General features: G+C 47.5%; 2 protein-coding genes across 3 annotated transcripts in view; both read right to left on the reverse strand.

Moving 5' to 3' along the window:
• Nucleotides 1-7,199, reverse strand: part of LOC310899995 (uncharacterized protein) — a 70,275-nt gene extending 63,076 nt beyond the window's left edge. The window contains exon 1 of the mRNA XM_083837173.1: nt 83-7,199. The gene's annotated coding sequence lies outside the window, so the exon portion shown is untranslated. The remainder of the gene's footprint in view (nt 1-82) is intronic.
• A 278-nt stretch (nt 7,200-7,477) lies between these two features.
• DACT1 (dishevelled binding antagonist of beta catenin 1) lies at nt 7,478-16,968 on the reverse strand. Of its 2 annotated transcripts, none has more exons than XM_083837170.1 (4): nt 16,452-16,968; nt 14,372-14,504; nt 12,581-12,736; nt 7,478-10,215 (listed from the first exon to the last, which is right to left on the reverse strand). In XM_083837170.1, exons 1-4 carry the CDS (start codon nt 16,809-16,811, stop codon nt 8,357-8,359), a joined length of 2,508 nt encoding a protein of 835 aa, XP_083693296.1. In that variant the 5' UTR covers nt 16,812-16,968; the 3' UTR covers nt 7,478-8,356. The 2 variants fall into 2 exon arrangements, with proteins under 2 accessions (XP_083693296.1, XP_083693295.1); XM_083837169.1 differs by having other exon boundaries at nt 7,478-10,101; nt 16,452-16,960.
• Nucleotides 16,969-22,172: the final 5,204 nt, after the last annotated feature.

The raw sequence follows: 22,172 nt of genomic DNA on the forward strand, positions 1-22,172 counted from the left end.
TTCATACAGCGTTTGTGCGTTAATGCCAAGCCACAATTTATATCATTAAGAAGAAAAGAAAAACAGCGAAGGAAACACTTACCAGCATGAACGTGGTGTCTGCAGTAGCCTGGAGGCATGAAGGTGGCGTAAGCACTAGCAGTGGTTTGGATATCCAGGTCAGTACCCGGCACTGCCCTTGACCTCATTGGCCAACAGGTGAGACGGCCGCTCGCGTGATGCAGTCAGGTGCAGCTCCCGGGGCTGGTGCCGTGGCCTTTGCAAGCTGCTCCGACTGGATTTACAGACTACTCTGTTATCAAACCTGATGGATTTCCTCTCCCACTCCTTTCCCAGCCCTTGCCTCGCACTAGGAGATAGAGAGCATGACACAGCACAGAGGACTGACCTTATGTCTAGAAACAGAAGGACATCGCTGCATTTTTGCCTTCCGAGGCTCTGGATTTTCAGCAAACTCCTACTCTTTCCCAAGTTTGCCTTCCCAAGAGAAGAGCAACCTCTGGAAATGGTGTCAGTCAAGAGTCCAAGAAAGAAAACTGTAATGTGATACAGGTCTAACCCACTGAAACACTGGGAATGTCTCATTTTACAGTGGGCCCTTCCAAGAGGAAACCAACCCACTGTAAATAATGTGTCTGGGAAGAGAAGACAAACTTTTAACCCTTCCCTAACCATTACTGTTTGCTCAAAGTGCAGCTTTCCTTGAAGCTGTGTTAAGTCAACCTCTCTATGCTTCCAGGCTCTGTTCTCCAGTCCAGGTAACCCTGACACCCCATTGTTTTGCTAACCCCACCACCCAAAACTGAGACTCAATTAAGATTAGCCAGGCGCAAGAATGGGTGGTGAGGTCTCAGAAGGCTTGTGTGTGTGCCTGGACCTCTCTGCCCAGATCAATCTCCCACTTCCATCTGGACACCTGAGGGAAATGAGCACATGCAGAACAGGTCATTTTGTCTCCTCCCAGGTGCCATTCCCAGGACTTACAGAAAGCCCTGCTACCAACACAGAGCACGAGCACATTCCCTCTTACATATCTCTGAGTGTTTTAGCTCAGTCACCTCAAATACAACAAATAACAAATGCATCGCTTCCTTTAAAAGACCTTATTTCCATTATTGGTTAAAATACAGACTCGAGATACTGTTCCTCCCGAGTTCAGGTGAACAGTTTGAATCAGGTTTCACCATACAGGGTCTGGCTCTGAAGGGAGAGCAGGGATCCACCAGGGAATCCCTCCAACATTATCTAAGAGAAGTCACCAGGACAGCCTGCACAAACAGATATGTTTCATCGGGATGCTTGTAATGACAAGCTTAGAGACCTTGATCCACCAGCACTCCTGAGCACATGCTTAATTCACTCCTAACCGTGAACTACCCAGAGCATGTGCTGAAATGCTTCGTTGAGTTGGAATGGGCTTAATCAGATGCTTAAACACTTACTGCATGAATACTTCAGAGATTAAGATTGATTGGGTCCTTGTCCCCCCTGTACCTCACGCTTCCCCTCCAGAAAAGCCCATTTCTTAAAATATAAGGCTTACAGATTGCAAGGAGACCCAGGGAACATATTTTTCAACAGGTTGCAAGTTTTCCAGCTTCCTGCCCTTGACCACAGAAGACTTGAACCTTTCTGGGGGGAAAACACTTAATCTGCTTGCAAAGCTATTACGTCATGAGGTAAGACTCCAGATCATATACATTTTCCTTCAGTAATGTCATGAAAACTTTAGTTTTCAGGACTTTCAACTCCAACTCCTTTAAAAAGAACAAAAGCCAGATTTTCAGAGCTTGGCTCAGTGACATCGAGTTATTAATGTTAATATATTTTATTGATCTTAAAGGAATACAGCATGGAAACAAAGGCCATTAATAGAGAGAGGCTCTGCTTACATTAGCAAGGCATTCCACACAGAAGGAGCAGATCCAAACTGAGGGCCCCACAGGTACAATATATACAGTTCGTGTGTTTACTTCAGCCTAGATTTACTCTGGTCCCCGGTGTAATTTGGGACAAATTTGTCCACGTTTTTTGACTAAATTTATCCGTATTTTTGGACTGGAAGCTGTTCTAGGGAGCCATCACAGGTTCAGACCCCATGCTCCTGCCCAGGTAGGAGCACATTTCCTGAGCCCCTGGAGTGGAGTGTCTAGGTTAGGGTCTCAAAGGCATCTAGCTAGCACGCACCGAAACTGCTCTGCTATCCAAACTAAAAAGGCACAGATGTAGATACAAACAGAGAAAGAGGAAAACTCTCCAAGGACAGCAAAATCCCAAGGCAAGGTGCAGTAAATGCCCAGTGCTCTGCCATTACTACAGTTTGTTTGGGTTGGTAGTCATCAACATTTTCTGCAGTTTAGAAACTACTGTAGGATGAAAAATTGCTGTCCAGTGATTCCCATGGTAAGCTAGTAAATGGACTATGTCCATAACTGCGTTTCCATTACAAATGATGGATGTTCAGCATGATAGAACTATATAATCATCTAGGCTGGAAAAGACTTTCAAAATAGTCAAGCCCAACCAGCAACCTGACCTATCAAGTCCCATCACTAAACCATGTCCCTTAACGCCACATCCACGTCTCTTAAATACATCCAGGGACAGGGACTCCAGCACTTCCCTGGGCAGCCTGTCCCAATGCTCGATCGCCCTCTTCATGAAGAAATTCTTCCTCTTACCCAATTTAAACCTCCCTTGGTGCAACTTGAGGCCATTATCTCACATCCTATCACCTGTCACCCGAGAAAAGAGACTGAACACCCCTCTCACTGTGGCCTCCTTTCAGGTAGTTGTAGAGAGCAAGGAGGCCTCCCCTCAGCCTCCCCTTCTCCAGACTAAACAGCCTCGGTTCCCTCAGCTGCTCCTCACAGGACTTGTGTCACAGACTGGCCACATAAAAAGGTGGAATGAAATTGTTTTGCCATGGGACATGAGTGACCAGAAACACTTGTCCATTGTTTGAAGAAATGCATGCCACCACCAGCCAACTGTGCAAAGCAAACTTCCTTGCAAAGCAATGCAAACCACATCTTCAGCAGCGGTTGGGAGGACAAAAGAATAATAAAGACTGAGGGAATTCAGTTGCATAGACAACTTCTATCAGCTAAACCAAGATCACAGGGATCTTGGCCTTCTCGGGACCACAGGCCTTCTCAGCCAGCATGATGTCTCACCTCTCCAGCTAACGGTGCTTCAACAGTTGCAACAATCTTTAGGGAAAACATGCAAGCCTGGCCACTACCTGCAGTCCATTCTCCTCACGCTCCTTCCATTTTCTACAGTCTTTAACTGGGGGTGGTAGAGCACACATCCTTCCCTCCTTTCTGCAATACCCTGTCTATCCCCTTTGAACTTGCTGACATTATATCTGCGCCGCTATTGCCTGTGGCAGCACATTCCTTGCTGTGCAAAAAAAAAAAGCACTTTCTGTTATCCCATTTAACTGATCTCCCACTTGTTTCTGTACATCTCCCCTCATGCCAGCACTGTGGGATTTTTAAACCCCAGAGCAATTGTTTCTTGCCACAGTGATCCATCTATATTATTTTGCCAAATTAAAAAAATAAATAAATTAAAATCATGCCATGCAAGGAGCCTCAACGCAATTCCTTGGAGTTTCAGGGAAATTCACAAGAAAAGCAGATAGGTCTGGGTTTTGCAGATTGTTTCCACTGGTTTGCAGTCTCTGTATCCTCTCTGTACTGTGCACAGGAACTGTAAAATTGAGTATTATGTTGGAAAGAGTTGAGAATGGTTCTTTTTTTGTGCTAGCAGTTCACTTATATGTATGATTGTTGGCTGCTCCAAAGGTACAGCTAAATGCTGAATTTAGCTATTAAAAACATCTTTAGCCATTTCTGCTTCTTCACAATCTTCATGTCCTTGTTCCCTCCTGCGAGAAAAAGCACATTGAGGGAGAGCCATGCCCTGTGTCGTGAATCATCTGCCGAATGGCAATCACAGCTAATAAAAACCTTCTCTGCTCTTTGTGGCAGAAAAGGATGCAGGTCCCTCAGGGATGGCTTTGCTGGCTGCCACCTGAGGAGCTCCTGACCTTTCTCAGAGCCAACAAACAGATAGATTTGGGATTAATGAAGGTAAAGGACTCTGTTGGGGGAAATCAGTTGTCAGTCTTTATCCAGGATGAATCCCATGCCAGGAGAAAAACTAGAAAGCTTTTAAGAGATGGACAGATTCTTTCTGAAGGCCCAGAACAAGGAAAGTTGCAAAGGCTGTGAGCTGAAGGCTCTCTGCAAGGAGTTGGGCTATGGAAGGGAAAAAACAGACCTGAGAGACTGGAGCTTATCACTTGTCCCAGTAACGCTGTTGCAGGACTTGACCAGACACTTAAAGCACCTCATCCACTGCCACTGCTGAGAGTGGCCTTAATCATTCCAAGAGCACTGGAAAAAATGAAACACCGTCCCTGAGAGGATTCAGGCTAGCCCAGTCCATCTTACCAAGCTGGGCATTGGACTGAAACACCTCCATCTTCCAGCCTTTCCTGGAAATACAGATGAACCAGAATCAGACCACTGCATTTATGGGCTCTTTGTTGCCACCTTCTTTCAGACCCAGCTGTTCCAAACCCTTGTGACACCAGTGGATTAAATCTCTCAGGACAAGCACAAGGTCCACAACAGGGGCCCCGCACGGTTGGGACGTCTAGGCACAAAGCCAGGGCCTCTCTCTGACCCCCCATACACCAGAGCCAGCTTGCTTTGTGATCCACTGACCCACAGCTGTGACTGGGCTTATGGAGCATAAGACAGACCCCCAAAAGCCTGCTGTGACACTCTCATATCCCTTGTGAATCATAGCACCTCGAATCGTATGTGATGCTGAACCCTGCACTAGAGGAGATAGTGCTTCAGAGATGCACAGTGACACTCCATAACCTAACTCAGAAGCAACCCAGCTACGTTCCTTATGTCAAGCATGTCCTTCTGTGCTTTGCTGGGCTCAGTTATACATGCAGCACGGGGGTATAAACCCAAACCTCCCCACCATAACCTGTCCTCACCTTGAAATAGGCCCCAGTGTATTGAAGACAAACCTCGCAGCTTCAAACTTCCAGAGACTACCATAAACACTGTGGATAATTAAAACACGAACATTATGAAAAGTACGTTGGCTAGGACTCAAGGCTGTAGAGCTGGAAAGCCAGGTAGCTTAAAGAAGTGCCAGATATTTAACTGCTGTCCAAGATTTGCAGATGTTTTTCAACCTAACATTGCAAAAACTTACTAACATAGATGTGTTTCCTAAATCAGAACCAGAGAAAAAGAATGTGTGCTGTGTTTTGGGACAATACCAAGTACTTTTCCAGCACTGTAAGATTTTTATTTTAAAAATAACAGGGGGGGGAGAGAGGGGAAAGGGGGAGATGTAGGCCTGTTTAAAGGATTCTGGATGCTTACCTAAATCATGTAGGAAAAGGAAAATTCCTTTTCCAAACTGAAATGACTCAGATGCAATTAAAACAGCGATAGCATCGGCGCATTTCCCCATCTGGTATTAAGCTACCTTATGAGCGTGCTGCAGAATGCAGTGGTTGCAGCTGATGCAGTTTTAGTGATATTTAGGTGGTTAACTTCTTATTATTTTACTCAATTACTTAAACTGAAACTATTCAGCAACTCACTTTTGGAAACCAGCTTCCTTCACCCGGTAAGAGACAATATGCTATAGCACTGTAATTAAGAACTTATCTTTCCAAAGCCACTGGTCAGTTTTCTTTCCACCAGCAGCTCCTTTACAGCCACAGAGACACTGCACGTCTGCAGATCCTCTCTTTTACTCTGCTATACCTTTGAGGAGATTTGCAGGGATTTGCATGTTTTTTTCTTGCTCAGAGAGAGATTATGTGGCATGATTAAGAGAGATTTTAGGAAAGAAACCACGAGCTTTGACAAGCTTCTTGACGTTCCCTTTGTTGGATATAACACCCGTCAGTTATTAACAGGGATGTGTTGAGCTGCTGATCAGCTTCAGTAATGCCGTGTTTCATAACAAACATTTCTTCCCTCCCCTCTCTGTAGCAGCAGCCATTGTCCAGCAACTTCTGGAATAATTATTCTATATTAATATTTTATATAACATATATAAAATGTATACAATGTATATACTTACATATATACACACACAAGTTACCCTTCCATTTTAAAGCAACAGGAGAATTAAGACAAGCTAAGGTGAGTCACAGCTTCTCCTTTTTCATGGGAGATGGACATGTAAGGACTTTGTGGGTCACTGCATCTAGAAATTTATGACAATACTGCATGACCCCAAACAGAAAGTGATATTCCTCTACTAAAAAAAAAATAAATAAATAAAAATATGAGAGACATCAGAGATAGGTAGGGATTCACCACACTCTGCAAATTAGAACATGAAATCCACCGCTTAGACAAAGTGTTACCACTATCTCAGAAGCTGTTCCTAGAGACATTTAATTCTTGGTGGATCTCTCCTTCCGACATTTGCAATGCAAGGAAACCTGAGAAAGTACCTTTCTGCTTTACAGCTGGGTGACAGCAGGAAGGACACAGAGAAACCACAAAGGAAGGCCTCTGCCCAGCCAGGCTTGCTATGGACCAGACGAGCTGCACATATATCCCTGAAATTCCTAACCATCACAGCATCCATGCTAGTTGTATGCCCACTGCTTCACAGATCCTAGAGCAGAAGATGAACCTGCAGAAAGCAGCCCATTCTCTGGCCCAGCTCCACCAGACATGCCTGCCATAAACCTCCAGCCATCCCACAGGCAACCTGCAAAGTTGTTGCTGCAAAGGGAAGCAGCGTTGTCTGCGGTTAGCTCCTTTCTCCTTTGCTGGCACAGACTCACCTCCAGTCCTACGGGAAGAAAGAAACTGAGATAGAGTCCAGTGGGTGACACAACTGTCACTTCTTTCTCCTAACCTTGTCAGGGTTGTGCCTCAGACAGATTCCACGCCTGAAGGCGGCACCAGGGACACCAAGCCTATCATCCCCTCTACCCAGACCAGCACCTGAGCGAGCACGTAGCTTTTGACTATCCTTTTACTGGTCAATTCAGAGGGACACCCGTTGCATTACACAGATCTGTTTGGTTACAGAAACCTACCATCTGCCCCTCAGTTGTACGTTAGTCTGCAAGCACCCTGAAGCAAGGAGGATTAATATTACATTTCCATCTGCTCCGCAATATGAGCTGCCCATAAGCAACAACCTGAAGACATCTCCGAGCTCCTCAATCCCATCTTGCCCTTAAAAAAAATGCAAGTTACTGCAAGAACAAGAGGAGCCATGACAATCCAGTTCCCTCAAAGCACAAATCACATACACAGCAACATTTTAAACTTGCTCCATTTCCTGCATGACGAATTCCAGGGAATGTTAACAGGCCACATTAAAGAGACACCGAGGTGGTGACAACGCCAATACAAAACCATTGACTGGGTCTGCCCCAGCGTAACAAACTTTAAAAAAGTATTAAAACAGACTGTTTATTACAGCATATGATGTGTTATATTAATTTACACAATGATATATATATAAAAACAGCCATTGATGATGTACAGTAAATTGGACATCAACGGGAATATTAAAACTACTGATACTCATGCACGTGACATGCATATGTTTTTTTTTTTTTCAAAAGCAGTTTTACACAATATACTGAAGCTACTAAGCCTTGGTCAGCTGCTCCAACAGTTTATTCTGAACACCACCACAGTCCACACTGGGACTCCCAGGAAATCAGAGCAGAGTGCACTCCAGAGAAGGCAACTTGACCTTGGAGATAGATTTAACAGGAGCCCTTTCCTCATGGGAGAAGGTTGGGGAGGGACAGAGGCCAGCATCAAGAAGAGAATCAACAAGAAAAAAAAGACAAAAAAAAATCAGGCTGGACTATCAGGAGGAACAAGTTCAAGATGTGGCAAGAGAAGCAGCAGAAAGGGAACAAGCAAAAACATGAAGACCACCCATACTCCCTCCCCCTCACCCCCTAAAACCTTATGACCTTAAGCTGTTGATATCCTGTATAAGACCCAGAACTGGAAAAAAAATAGGCAAAGAAGATCCATTCCTGGAAACATTAGCCTTTTTTTTCAAAGCCTTCTGATACTATGCACTGGAGGCTGTTCACCACTGAAATGGCAGTGTTATGTTTTGTTTTTTTTAAACAAGTGTAATGGTTTTTATTTCCACTTAAAAGGCACTAGTATCCACCCAAGTTCTGAAGACAAGTGACATAATTTACCTTAAGTTTTAAATATTTGTATAAAAAAAAAATCTGTGGAAATATGTACACAAAAGCACCTTGCTTCTGAAAGCAGAAACAGATACATTCCACCAAGTCCCTTCACTAGACGGTCGTCATGAGCTTCAGGGAGCCTGACCGAAAGCGCAGGATTTTCTTCTTGAGGTTATGGGAGGCTTTGATTTTGACAAAGGCCTTTGCTGCATTTTCATGCAGCTCCGGAGCTGTGACCGTCTGGATGGGGAGCGTCTGGACAAACTGAGACCAAATGAGGCCCCCGCTTTCATCAGAGTCGCTGGTGGTGGTGCTCTCCCCGACGAACTCCACCTCGCTCAGGCTGGACTCGCTGTCTCCGAAGCAGTTCGTCGTGTAGTTGCTCTGCTCGTCCTCGCTCGTGTCCACCACGGTGGAGTGGAACAAAGACTCGCACTCCGCCGAGTACTCCGAGTCGCTGGCCACGTAGGCGTAGGGGCTGACATACGGCAGGGGAACTTGCGAGTAGACTCCTACGCCATCCCGCCGGTTCCTCCTCGCCCTCCGCAGGGCCTCCTCGTAGGAAATCTCCGCCGATGACTTCCACCGGCGGTAGTCGGCCCGCTTGTGTTTCGGTTTGGCCACCACAACCTCCCGGCCATGTCCGTGGGATCTGATTACCGATTTATGGAGGCCGGCAGGCCGGCCCTGGAGGCCAGACTCCGGCTGCAAGCTGCTGCTCCTCTTCCCCCTTGAGGAGGGCTTTTTCAGTTTCTTATTTGTATCCAATTCCTCAGGAAAGCGGCACTTCTTGCCGACTGGCTTGCCTTTCTCCCGCAATGTCTGCGCGCCATTTTCCAGCCCATTGGTGAGGTGCGGCCTGTGTTTCAGCGCTGAGCTTTTCAAAATCTTGACGTTTCGGGTGCCTTTGTGGAGCTTAACGCTTTGCTGCTGGGCCGGTATGTACTGGGCATTCACCAGCAACCCATCGTCAAGGCTTTGAGAAGAAGAGCCCTCGCTTTTGAAATCCAGCGTGGGCCTCTCCTCCACAGGAGGCGAGGAGGAGTGAGCCACCTGCAAGCCGCTCTTCAGCAGAACCTTTTTGGGAGGCTGGCTGACCCTGGTCTCTGGCTGCAGCACCACCGGCTTCCCTGGGCTCTCTTTGGGAGACACCGTGAAGAGCTGGCCGCTTTCCTTGGGAACATCCCCCGTGGTAGCCACCACGTGCCGGTTTAGCTCTGAAGGCGCTGGCTTGGCCCCCCGCAGCAGATGTTTGCTCTGGGCTTCACTCGCCGCACTGGGTGGAAAGGCCGGTGGCAAAGGCACCTTTCTACTCTCCACCTGCTCACCACCCGCCTCCCTCGGCCTCTGCTTGAGCGGGGAGGACACCACGTTGTCCAAAGCGGCCGTCCCACTGGGCGGCAAGCACGCTTGCTTCGTGCTCTTCAGGTTCACGACATTGCTGTGCGAAACCGCCCCAGCAGCCTGCCTGACGCACATGCTGCCATGTCGCAAGATCCCTTTGGTGGGATCAGCGTTGAGACTTGTCCTTGGTTTGTTAGTCCTTACAGAGTGAGTCTTTCTCTGCACCAGGCTTAAGATGTAGCCGTCTATCCTCTTGCTGGCGGATGGGCACGATGCAGGGCAGGAACCCGGCGGGAGAAAGGCATCGGCTGCTTTTCCTGAGTCTATTTCAGATCCAGCGCAAACGTCGGTAATATCACAGCCAAGTCTCTCCTCTTCTCGCTGGGGGTTCTCAGTCACAGGGAGAAGAAACATGGGACTCTGCACAGCAACCGCATGGAGAGGGCTGGGGTACCGGTAGACGTCACTCCCGTTTTTAGACACCAGATCGCACTGGTACTTTGGATGTACATCTGCAACGACATCGAGGGAATTTGAGTGCGGTGTGGACAAAGAGCGACAGACAGAGCCTGCGGTCTGGTCCTCATGCTGGCCTTCCTTATTATAATCCATCCAGCCTATGAGATCTGAAAGGCATTTTAGAAGAGTTTAGAGAGCCTACCAGTGACAGTCCTGCTGTTTTTCACACACTGTCAGGGGCTCTGGTCTCATCTACACAAGCGGTGTAACGTTTTCACTACGGCAGTGCTGTTCAAACAGGAGAAATCTCTCTACCAGGGTTGCTGCTCAACAGCTATAAAAGCAGCACTATTCTTCTGTGGGTCTCTTCCCACTTGCATCTAGGGAGGGTTCGCGCCAACATGGCCAAATTGTTGAAAAAATAAAAATCTCAGCCCTGATGAGAATATTTACATTGATTTCATACTTGTGCCTAGACTGCTAAGAGCTTCCTGTTTCATATCCAAGCCACCCAGAAGTCTGTAAGGGTCTCTCATGTTTGTGTGTTACACTGTCACTTGTATAACTCACTGTGGGCCTCAGGTGTATAATTCTTATTTTACTTTGCCCAAAGAGAAAGAAAAAACATAGACAATGAATTGCTTCTAGCTTATTGACAAATTTCACTTCCAGATTTTTCCAAGTATGTCTTGGGTCAAAAAAGAAAACCCAGATTTAATTTTATTGTTGTTATTATTATAATTATAATTACTATTAGCATGATAACTATTTATAATTGCAATAATGTAAATAATAATAATAGGTTTGCATTTTGAACAATAAGAGGTGAAAGAATGGGAAACAGGCTCATCTTTCCACACAAGTACAAGGATTGCAGGTCAATACAGCCGATCACCTAGCCTTGGCTCTGCAAAGAGAGTTGTGGAAGAGAAATCCAGTGCGTTTCAAGATGCATGAGTCAGATTTAATGGCTAAGGCACTTACGTAGGAGACAAGCAACCTTACAAGCAAGGCTTCAATCCAAGCACCTAAGATTATTATTTTCTTAGGGTTTAGTTCATTTTGTCTTCCTGGGTAGGGGGACAACCTAAATGATCCTTGCAGATTACTGTCAGTTTTGTTTTCTACCCTTGGGCTAGAAACTTCAGCCAGGGTTCTCAAATTTGAATGCTCAGTGCTTGCCACTTATCTAAGGCTTATTTCAAAAGAGGTCTCACATACTTTGATGAAATTAGCTGATAGAGATGATGTTCCTGTGTGGGCAGGAGAGGGAGAACAGGGAAGGTAGGAACAGGCACTTCCTCCAGATCACCTCACAGTTTTCCCACATTTCCTAAATTCTATGTCAGAGTCAGGAAATGTTGCCAAAAAAGACTTCTTTGAAACGTGCCAGTTTGAGAAATTTCAGTCCTAAAAGTGAGACGGTATGATTAATGAGAGTTTTAGATTTCATGTTGTACACAGAAAAAAAAAAAAAAAAACAGCAAAGCAATCTGCTGGAAAGCCTCATGCATGTTTTTTCTTTTTATGTATGGCTGCTGAAAATCCCATATACCTTTCAACAGGGAACATTAAATTACCTCAAGCTGCTCAAAGGATAACTTAGAGGAGTTCTCAGCATCTCAGAAGGAATGTATCCCAGGCTGAATTTTCCCACTTCTGAGTCAGAAGAACATGAATTATTTTGTCCTCGTTTCACAAAAATTCACTATAAGTTAACCTTAAAGAGCAGAATGGAAATTAGAAATACTATGGTTACGAGCATCCTCCACAACCCAGAATGGACTTAAGGCTTTTGAATGAGTACGGCTGCAACTTCAACCAGTAGTGCTCAATCACAAAAGTCCTACTGAAGCAGGACAGAGTAGGACAGAGGAGGCCTTCCTATTTTACCATCATACACAGTAAGGATTGCAACTTCAGCCTACTGACAATGGAAACTCAATAGCTCTCTGCCGGAGACAAAATACGTTTTCCCTTTTCATGATGTCTATTTGCCTGTAATACCTACATGAAGAACACACCTGAGCATCATCACCTGCGTGTTAAGGACCTTCAGAGCTGACAAAATGACTGCTACAAACAGGCCAACTTGCGACCTGCAGCTAGCTCCTTACTCTGTCACTTTTAATAAGGACAACAGTGGGCCTATATTGCATGGCTGTGGAGGTACTTCTAATTATTGCTGTTTAGTAAAAATGCTTTTCTAAAAGAAATCATGAGAAAATAGCCGACTAATGTGTTTATGTGCGTATGTACCACTGCCCTCTACTGGGTAGAGCAGCTGTCATATTTTCACGAGTTTTTTTCATACGTTAAGGGCGACAGATTCACATGTAAGGCTGGAGTGGTGGAAGGGAAATGGGCCTGCCTCATGACACATGTACATGATAGGCACTGGAATCTTTTCAGAGCACAGCACATCAAATGAAAAGAAGAAGGGTTAATCCAACCCAGATACTCCTGAGGCAGTATTTCCAAAGCCAAAGCCACCTCCTGGAGTATGATGTATTCGACCTGCTTTTACTATACCTGCAGATTTAGGGCGTCCATCTGAGATATTCAGTGTTGCCTCCAAAGGGCTGCAAAAGCAAGTGCTAGAATGGCAACTGGATAAACACTCACTGAAGACAGAGTTAGACGAATTCGAGAGCGATCCAGAAGCTCCATCACTCAGCTCATAAAACCCTATAAAAATAAGAGTTTGGATTTATATTAGTTATGTCTACACAAAGTTACCATTTGTGTCCCTAGAAAGGCAGTCATGCTCATGTTTATGTTGGCTTACCCTATTGCAATTAGTTATGCGATTTCATTCAGTCATCCAAAAAAGCAGTGCACAATTTAGTAATACCCTTACTGCTACGAAGAATTCAGTTTAATAGTAAGGCACTTAAAAGTAAAAGAGCACAACTTTATTCAGCATATGATTTTTTTAACTTTATTTTTTTAACCTTTATAGGGGCTCGGGTTTTAACCTTTACAGGGGCTTATGGATTTTAGCTAGAAGGCTCCAGGCTGTGTTTGCCAGCCCACTCATTTAATAGCATATTCCAACACAGACTCCCCAGCTATCACTTGACTACAGAATTTTTTACCAAGTGTTGGGCCCAATGCAATCCATTGTTTTCACCAAAGTTCTGGACATGGATATAATATTTAGGATGACATGACAGAAGAATAGTAAATAATGTGCAGACACAGAAAATCTTATTTCTTGGTAAATAGGGTCTATCCAAGAAAAATACAACACACTATAATCAAGATTTAAATTGTACATTTAGGAAAAAGGAATGCAGATCATGTCTACAGAACGAGGATGCATCCTGGAAAACAATTCTCTTGAAAAGGACTTAGTCAGCATGGAAAAGCAGCTCAATCAAGCTTAATGATATGGAAAAAAAAAAAAAAGGGAAAAAAGAAAAAAGCTAATGAGATTGCTGGATGTACAAAGAGACTAATGAATAGCAGTTGGAAAATGACTTCACCAGTCTATATGGCACTGGTAAGAAAGACATTGGAACGGTGTGCCTAGTCCTCAAATCCAGCACGCTTAAAACAAAGCTAAAAAATTGGAAAGGGGCCATAAAGCTATTTAAGAGCTTGGAAAAATGCCTTGAAACAAATGACTTAATGAACTTGACCTGTTTAGCTCATCAAAAAAAGCTGGGAATTAAAATGTATAGCACCTCCAAGAGGAGAAAAAGCTGGGCACTAGAAAAGACCTTAGTCTATGGGAGAAAAGCATTTGAAAATAAATCAGTATGGGAGCAAGTCAAGTTCAAATTAGAAATAAGCAATGGTTTTAACAGTGCAAGTGATTGTTTGGTGGGTTTTCCACTTTTTAGTGCCATCAAAAGTCTAGATGCCGCTAAGGAAGGTTCCCCATAGTTAAATGCCATTTATTGGCTTCAACACAATTAGAATGGAATGAAATTCAATACATCAGGGATCAGATATTAAGATTCACTGTTCCATCTGGCTGCAAGATTAACTTTGACATCTTTCTCTTGCTGTAGCTGCTTGCTTTTACCATTTTTCCTGCAACCTCCTTCCTAATACACAGGAAGATTGGAACGTTTTGTGGGTGGCCTTGAGAAAAAAACATGACCCAGACACTAAAAACCTAATTAAGCTTGAAACAGCCCTCTGAATATGTTGTCTACAAACAGCAACCTTTCTAGTAGTAGGTGAACTTTCCTAGTTGGCACCAATTATCAGAGTGTGAATGTGCAATATACATTTACTGTTTTAGTACTGAAAACTACAGGCTGCTTAATTCCAGGTACTCAGAGGCTCCGTCCTGCTGCACATTGGCCTTACCTGAACTTGGACGACTGTCTGTCTCAAGGTGTTCATCTGTCGTTTTTTCCACGTCCAGACGGAGGTCACTTATTTGCTTATCTAGCTCTTGCAACTGATTTAATAGGCCGGCATCCCTCCTCCTCAAGCAGTTCTGGAAAACAAGATGACAAACGTCAGCTTCTTCAGTGGGGCAGACATGAAGGGGTTCCACAGACTATCAGTCTTCTCCCTCTGAGCATCATGTCAACGTTCTTTAAAAAATACAAAATTACAAACAGGACAAAGTCCTGAAATTCTAGATACATGCTCTGGATAAATACTTAACTGAAGAATTATGCAGGCACTTCATTCCAGCCTTTTCCAGCCAGCTCTACATAAGGAGCATGCCCCACAATACACTGTGTTGGCAAAGCGCTCTTTTGCGAGAACACAGCTGTAACAACAAAGCTGTTTTGTATGATATGGTAAAACCAGACCTGCACATACGAAATGGGTTACTTCAGTGAAAATACAGCTTTGCCAGTGTAATAGGGGACGTTCGCCACCGCAGTGATGCTAGTCAGAGATCACATCTGTTCACACAATGGGACGAGCGGCTCTGCCAACAAGTGTCTGTAGTGTGGGAACCGCCTCGTTCTGCTGCACGGTGTAAGCCCATATTCCACCACAGAGGCAGCAAGATTCCCAGAGCTGGGATCACTGCCCTTTTATTAGTTTTGCAGTGCAGCAGGAAGGAAGAGAAATTCTTCCTCTTCTCCCATTATAATTGTACAAAATTGCTGTGAGATGAATTTTAAGGCTATTTATGAAGGTAATTTGATGGCATAAAATAAGCAATAAGAAATGATTTTGTAAGGCACTCATTAACCCACGGTCAATGCAATCAGTTTCCCTGTGTGTATTATAATGTTGCTTATCCATCATCTGTTCTGCTTCATACTCTTTAATTGTTCTGGCTTTTGGGAAAGTGGGGGAAGCAGGGGGAAGGTTTATCTCTTTTTTTTTTTCTAAGTGCATCATTTGATCTGCGCCCAGCGGTGCTCCAATACGCTCATCGCAAAGAGTTTTGATGCTCATAACTGGGCTCGCTCTGAACCCATTAAATCAAGGACAGCCCTTCCTTGGGGTGGGCCAGTCCTTGGGCAAAGGGAAAGCGAACGCCAACAGCACGAACGAGGCCGTTTGAAGCCGCGCTGCCTTTGATCACCATCCCTGGAGAACCAAAGGGGTGACCCAAGTCTTCTCCCACCTTTCTGGCCGGAGCTGGGAGCAGGCTGGAAGCCGGGCTGGGGTTCGAGCGGTGCCTGAGGGCGCCACCTACTGCCCCCAGTGTCCCCCCCCCAGCCCAGCCAGCACCGTGCCTGCAACGTCAAGTGCACAAACGGGAGCGCTGCCACAAAGCCCCTCTTCGGGTGGTGGTGCCCTGGTACTTGGCTACGGCTCTTGCCGAGCAGCGAGATCATTTTTTTTTTCTTTTAAGGAAGGAAATGAGTCTATATTAGGTGCACCAAAAGGCTAGGATGAAAAAAAATAAGGGGGGGGGGGGGGTGAGGGGAGCAAATAAATCACGCCGTCCAAGTTCTCCCCCGGTGAAAGCAAATGCTGAGCCGCGCACAAAGAAGGCCAGGCACAGCTGTAGGCTATTTTCATTGCAAACCGATCTGCCGCTTGCCATCCCTTCCCGCACGAGCCCCCAAGCGCTCCCCCAACAAAAGCACCCCGTATCGCGCGGGGCCCGATCCCGAGCGCGCCGCAGCTCCCGGCGCCTCCTTTGGGGCTCGCCGAGCCAGGAGCTCGCTTCCCACTTCCATTCAAGGCAAGGGGAGCGCATCTCTTGCCTTGAATGGCAGTCGGGCCGGGCAGCCACCAGCAAAACGCCGCCGGGGCTGCGGGAGGCGGTGGCCCCCCCCCCGTCGGGGCTCTCCCCTCCAGCCGGTCCCCTCCAGCCATCCCCCGGCTCCCCCGGGACGAGGGCAGGGAGCCGCGGGGAGAACGGGGCATCACCGCCCCGACGGGACGGGGTGTCGGGCTGCGGTGCTTTGGTGCCCCCCCCCCGCCCGGCCGCCACCCCCAGCACCCCGAGGTCCCGGGGGCTCACCAGCTGCCGCCGCAGGAGGAGGATGTTCTCCTCCAGGAACTTCTCCTCCAGGCTCCGCGGCGGCGGCCCCTCGCCCGGCTGCTGCTCCCCGCGGCCCCCCTGCGCCCCCGGGGGTCGCCGCAGCAGGAGGCTCTTCACCAGCAGCTCCTGCCTCTGCCTCAGGTAGTCCAGCTCGCCCAGCCCGGCCAGCGTGGCCTCCAGCCGCTCCCGGGTGCGCTGCCGCTCCGCCTCCGCTTCGCCCTTCTCCCTCCAGCGAGCATCGGCTCCCCCCGACGGCCCCGCTCCCGGGACCGGACCCGATCCCGCTGTCGGTGCCGGTCCGGGTCCCGCCGAGGCGGCGGCCCCGGGGCTGGCCTTCATCGCCGCAGGGGAGGGGGCTCCGCCGCTGCCGGGCCCTGCCCTCGGGGGGCCGCCGAGCTCCGCGCTGCCGGGGCCGCCGCTGCCTCCGGGGCCGCCGGTGCCGGTGGCGAATGGGCCGCGGGGAGCCCGGCTGCCGCCGCCGCCCCGCGCCCGCCCACCGCCGCTCCGCCCTCCTCCTCCTCCTCCTCCTCCTCCTCCTCTTCGGCCTCCTCCTCCTCTTCCTCAGCTCCGCCTCCCTGCGGGGCCGCCGGGGGTCGGTGGCGGCCGCCGCCGTGCCCCGGTGGAAGGAGCCGGGGGGCGGCTTGGGGGTGGGTGAGGGCTCTGAAAAGCCCCTCGGCGGCACGTCGGGGCGCTGGGCAGCTCAGCGCGGCTGGAAGAGGAAAATAAATGGGGAGAGAGCGGCCCAGGGTGGCGGGGAGAGCGGGGGGAAGGTGGGGAGCGCAGGGGAGATGGCCTCAAGTTGTGCCAGGGGAGGTTCAGGTTGGAAATGAGGAGACATTTCTGCTCAGCAAGAGCAGTCAGGCGTTGAGACGGGCTGCCCAGGGAGGTGGTGGGGTCACCGTCCCTGGGGGTGTTCAAGGAGAGGTTGGGCCTGGTGCTTAGGGACATGGTTTAGTGGTGACATTGGTGGTAGGGGGGTGGTTGGACCAGATGATCCTGGAGGTCTCTTCCAACCTTAATGATTCTGGGATTTTATCATTCTCGTGCCAGGCTGCAGCGTGGGCACGAGGATCAAAGCACCGGCGAGGTGTTGCTGCAAAGCCCGTTGGAGTGGACTGGCCGAAAAAGCCATAATGAAGTGAACTTCATGCAGCATGTGGACTAATTGCAGCCTGGGACGTGCAATTAGGTTTACAATGGGTAGGCGGTGGAAAGAGAGGGGGTGGGGGGAAATGCAGACGCTGAAGGGAAAAAAAGAAAAATGTTAGAATGAAAACAGAGCAAAAACTGAGTTCCGGATGTGTTCTGAGGGGAGAGAATGGAAGAGGAGAGAAGAAAGCATTCAGGGAGCCCTTCACAATATGGGGTTTGTTTGGAAACACACCAGTCCGCGGTACAGCAGCTCTCCCAGACATAATGAACTGCTCTTTCCTGCTCTCCCTCTGCTCCGCAGAAGATTAGGACTGTTTGTGGTATGGAGAGGTCTCACACAAAGTTAGTGTCCCACTCCCATGCTGTCTGCAGAAGGCGATGGGTTGTGGGGTGCCATCCACCTGCTTTGTCCACTGTAGGTGCTGGTTCTCGTTGCAAAGAGCCTGCAGCTGACACAGATCGCTACTTCACAGACATTTCAAGCCAACGTAAAGTGCTTTCTAAAAAGAGCATTCATAACCAGCCCTCAGTCCCTCCCAAATGTTTGAGGCCGTATACATCACCTCAGAGAATGGCTGACGCTAAAGCCAGCTCCATTCTTTTTGCTTTTGATCTGTTCCCAGACCTGGTTCACCACACAGCCGTGTCAACAGAATGCATCTACATTAATATTTCAGTTTGGATTAGGAGTGCCTTTTTGAGCCAGCCCTCGAGACCATTCCGGCTTGCCGTGCTTCGATTCACATCACGGGCTGATCTGAGAGCAAATGCACCGAGCTGGTTTGGGGCAAAACAGAAGCAGGAGGAGGGAGCACACCCAAAGTGCTGCAGCCACTAATGGGAGGTCATTAATGGCCATTCAGTCTGTGGGATGAGAACACATCTAGCAGCACCCTTGAAACACATACAGCACGGATGGCAGGCCCTCAGTACGGCGATACTGCGTGGTAAATCCTGTCCTGGCTACTAATGTAGACGTAGCCGTATGTGCCAGCAAAAGCAGGGAGGCGAGGCGGTGCGGGAGCAAGCAGCCAGAGAAGGCAGGGCCACTTCTTTGGGGAGCAGTGTCAGTGCTGCCAGATCCACAAGACCATGAAATTGCAGCCACAGAAAGAACTGACAAACACTGAAAGGACAAGGGATACCCCAAGGGCAAAGGAGTGACTGAGGTTGCTAAGCAAAGCTGGAAAAAAAAGCCAAGGCCCGTACTGGACCAATGCCCCTCTACTTATTTTATCTCTCTCTGCCCGTAAAAGGCCCAGAATTGGACTCGGACCCTGCCCACAACCTATAGGCCACCGCTGCTGACCGAAAAACCTGCTCCATGGCTCCGTATCCTGCATGGAGCTTGGCACGCAGCACCCTCTGAGCATGTTTATGCTGAAAGCTGTGTTGCAATGCCAATTACTTTCCCAAGCAGGTACCAGAAGCTCTCCAGCTACGGAAACACAGAGCTCATACATTTTCCTTCACCCTTTTTAGCCAAATTTCACATGTAGCTCTGTGCTTTGCATGCATTCGTACACAAGGCTTCATGCAATATTTATGCAGAGCTATTTCAACTATTTCTGTGCTATTGTGCACTGTGCAATGTACACGTAGCTTCAGATAAAATAATACAGTGGTAGGTAGCTCCTGCCTTAATGTTCAGATGTATTTATTTGCCACTTATCATTTTGCAGATTACCGTTCAATTCCTCCCTCCCAAGGCACCTCTTCCACTCTGACGAGTATCAGCTGCTGCCAGTCTCCCGTGCTCCCTGCTTACATTTCCCTGTTCATCCTTTGCAGTGCATCAGCTACAGGAGGGAAAAGCAGCACGAGAACTGCCAAAACTGTCGACCGTGTCCATCACATGGAGAGGAGAATGCAGTTTGGTTCAACTGAACCAAACTCACTGAATGGCTGGGAACAGCAAAGAGGAAGGGAAGGGGAATGTGAAGAAAAGGAGCACGGGTTTCACCCCATGGACGGAGCAATAAGAAGGTGCCAGCGAAGCACTGGCAGTTAGGAGGCTGGGCAGCATGGGAGATGTGCGAGTGAGCAGCCAGAAAGAAATGTCGACGTGATGTGAGTACCAGAAAGAAAGCATGAAATTACCTAAGACACCAGGAGCGAGGGAAGGGTCAGAGAAGACTGTGCAAGAACTAGGATGAAGCTCAGCAGAGCATAGGTCATGGAGAGGAGCAGAGGGAGAACCCGGAAAGACAGAGTTTGAAGAAAGATCAAGGAGAATGAGCATGAAATAGTCTCTTTCATTTGCTTAGGAAGATACTGTTCAGAAAACAGCAAAATACTGTTCAGAAAACAACAAAAAGTCATGAAAGCGTCTTCCATTCCTCTCCTGGTGTGCAGCAACACCTGCAGGACTTGCTCTTACACTCCTTTGTAAAGTTGCTGTTCCTTCACTGGATTAATCAGTTCAAAATCTCCAAAAACCAAATAATCCCAGGTTCCCCATTCTGAACTTGAACACAGAAGCTGCAAGGAGTCAGTGAGGTATTTGCAAGGAAGGAGAAGAGGCTGCGATTGAGGAGCTCTGTTGCTAGGATGTTATGAGAGGTGTAATTCTGTCTGGTACAGAGGCGGTTATGAAATGGCTCATCTTCTTTGATTATCCTGGCTCATCCCTTATGATTACATTATTAGGTGGTAGCAATGATGTATTCCCTTTGCACCAGGCATTTCGTACATAGGGAGTAAAGAGATGATCTCTGCCCCACAGAGCTTACAAGACAAGAAGCAGCAGACGACAGCCACTGGTAATATGAAAGGAGCCCTGAGAAGGTAGGGGCTGCATGAGCAGTGAATCCAAAACACAGAGGTGCAGCTCCAGAGAAGCTTTTCAGAGCTACCACAGTGACATCTTGCAGAGAGAGATGAAGGAGGTTAAAGGACTGAGTCTGTGTACACTGCTGATACTGCAGGTCTGGGCAGAGGAAAATTGTACGTCCAAAGTCTCTGAGTACTGTGGCAGCCCTGAGTAGCCACAAGCCAGCAAGGTCATTACCGTGAATTTTGCCAACAGAGAAACCAAGACAGCAAGGGGGAAGAGTTTTGGACCTCCATCTCACCACTGATTTCCTTCCCTGTGGGATCAAACCCCTACATCCCGATGCATGCAGTTGACTTCCCATCCTCCACCCCTGCTGATCTTTGAATCCAGTTTAGATGAAATGAGGCCAATTAACACTTGTTATGTTTCCTAGGTTAATTTCTGACCAGCCACACTAAAACGTGTGCAGGAAATTGCAGAAATTAAGAGGAACATTACAATTCCCTGTTTGTAAAACGAAGGCAATTGCTTTCTTTGCTTATTGTAACAACACATCTGAGGCAGGGCGATGCGTTATCCAGAAACATCCACTTGGGGACCATGCTAAAGACCCACAGACAACATTATGCCTCTAATACTTTATTTTAATCTATTCTAATGTTAATTTTCTAATCATTTCTTAATTGCGTTGGATAATATAATGGGGTATAAATCTTACCAGCAAATCAGACTGACATCAGCTTGAGTTATCATATTTCCATGGTTACATTATTATTACAAGTGAACCTTGCGCTTGTTACTAACCACAAACAATTCCAGCAAATAACCTAAACTGAAGCAAAATATCCTGGCAGCGTTTCCATTTTTTGTCAAATGAAAACAATTTCTGTGGGTGATAGGTAACTGCTGCGTGCCTACGATTCATTTTACTCTTTTCAGGCTCCTTCAGCTTACATTTATTTCCTTGCTTTTGTACAGTGCTGAAACATGTCCATGCTGTCAACAAGATGCACAGGCCTTAAACGTGGAATAGGCTCCTTAACACAAAACTCACAATATTCAGTTGATAATGCTACCCCAGCGTGTCAGAACATTACCACATTTGTATTGTTGTGGCAGAAACTACTAATGACTGCTACATTAAGAACCAACGACAACTCGATTAGGTCCCTTGAGGGTCCGTTTTCCCCTTACTCTAACCTGATCTGCCTTCGGTCTCCCTTGAAGAGAAGCAGTCCTGCTTTCCCTCACCCCTGGTGACACTGCCTGTGTGTCAGGTGGAGGGACAGACACCTCCCGTGGGGTCCCTGCAGCGATCTGAGACCCTCACGTGCACCGTGATCTGATGCAAGAGAGGGGAAGATGTGCTGGAACCAGGACAGTGACACCATCCCTTCCACTCCACCTGGTTGGGCATTTCCTACATTGGGCTATTCCTCTGCCAATGATCACTGTCCCACCAGCTGTGCAGGGACCATGGCTGGAAAACAGCTCATTGCCCCTGTATGAGTTAAAAAAAATTGCCTCTTCTTTCCTTTTTTTAACCCAGATATTTCGGTGATGCAGTTTTCAGGAGGAAGAGTTGCGCTGGCATGTTCGAGAATGCAGAGCTCAATGTACGCATGAAAGGAAAAGAGCAGGAAACCCTCCAGCAAAAAGCTTCATCCAGAGGGAACGTGGAAGGAAGGATGGACTGTTTGCAAAACAAGAAGTCACCCAGGAGGCCACGGGAGAGGATGCAGAAGACAGCTGCTGGTGGGGAAGCGACATTA

This window comes from Anser anser, assembly GCF_964211835.1.
Source record: "Anser anser genome assembly, chromosome: 5".
Classification (NCBI taxonomy): Eukaryota; Metazoa; Chordata; class Aves; order Anseriformes; family Anatidae; genus Anser; species Anser anser.

Bases quoted from the DNA above. Each gene is read 5' to 3' on its own strand.
- DACT1 (XM_083837170.1), bottom strand. From the start codon at position 16,811: ATGAAGGCCAGCCCCGGGGCCGCCGCCTCGGCGGGACCCGGACCGGCA. The intron at 14,505-16,451 runs GTGAGCCCCCGG...CTTGTTTTCCAG, and splicing joins TCCTCCTGCGGCGGCAGCTG to AACTGCTTGAGGAGGAGGGA. The intron at 10,216-12,580 runs GTATAGTAAAAG...AATGCCTTTCAG, and splicing joins TGGACGCCCTAAATCTGCAG to ATCTCATAGGCTGGATGGAT.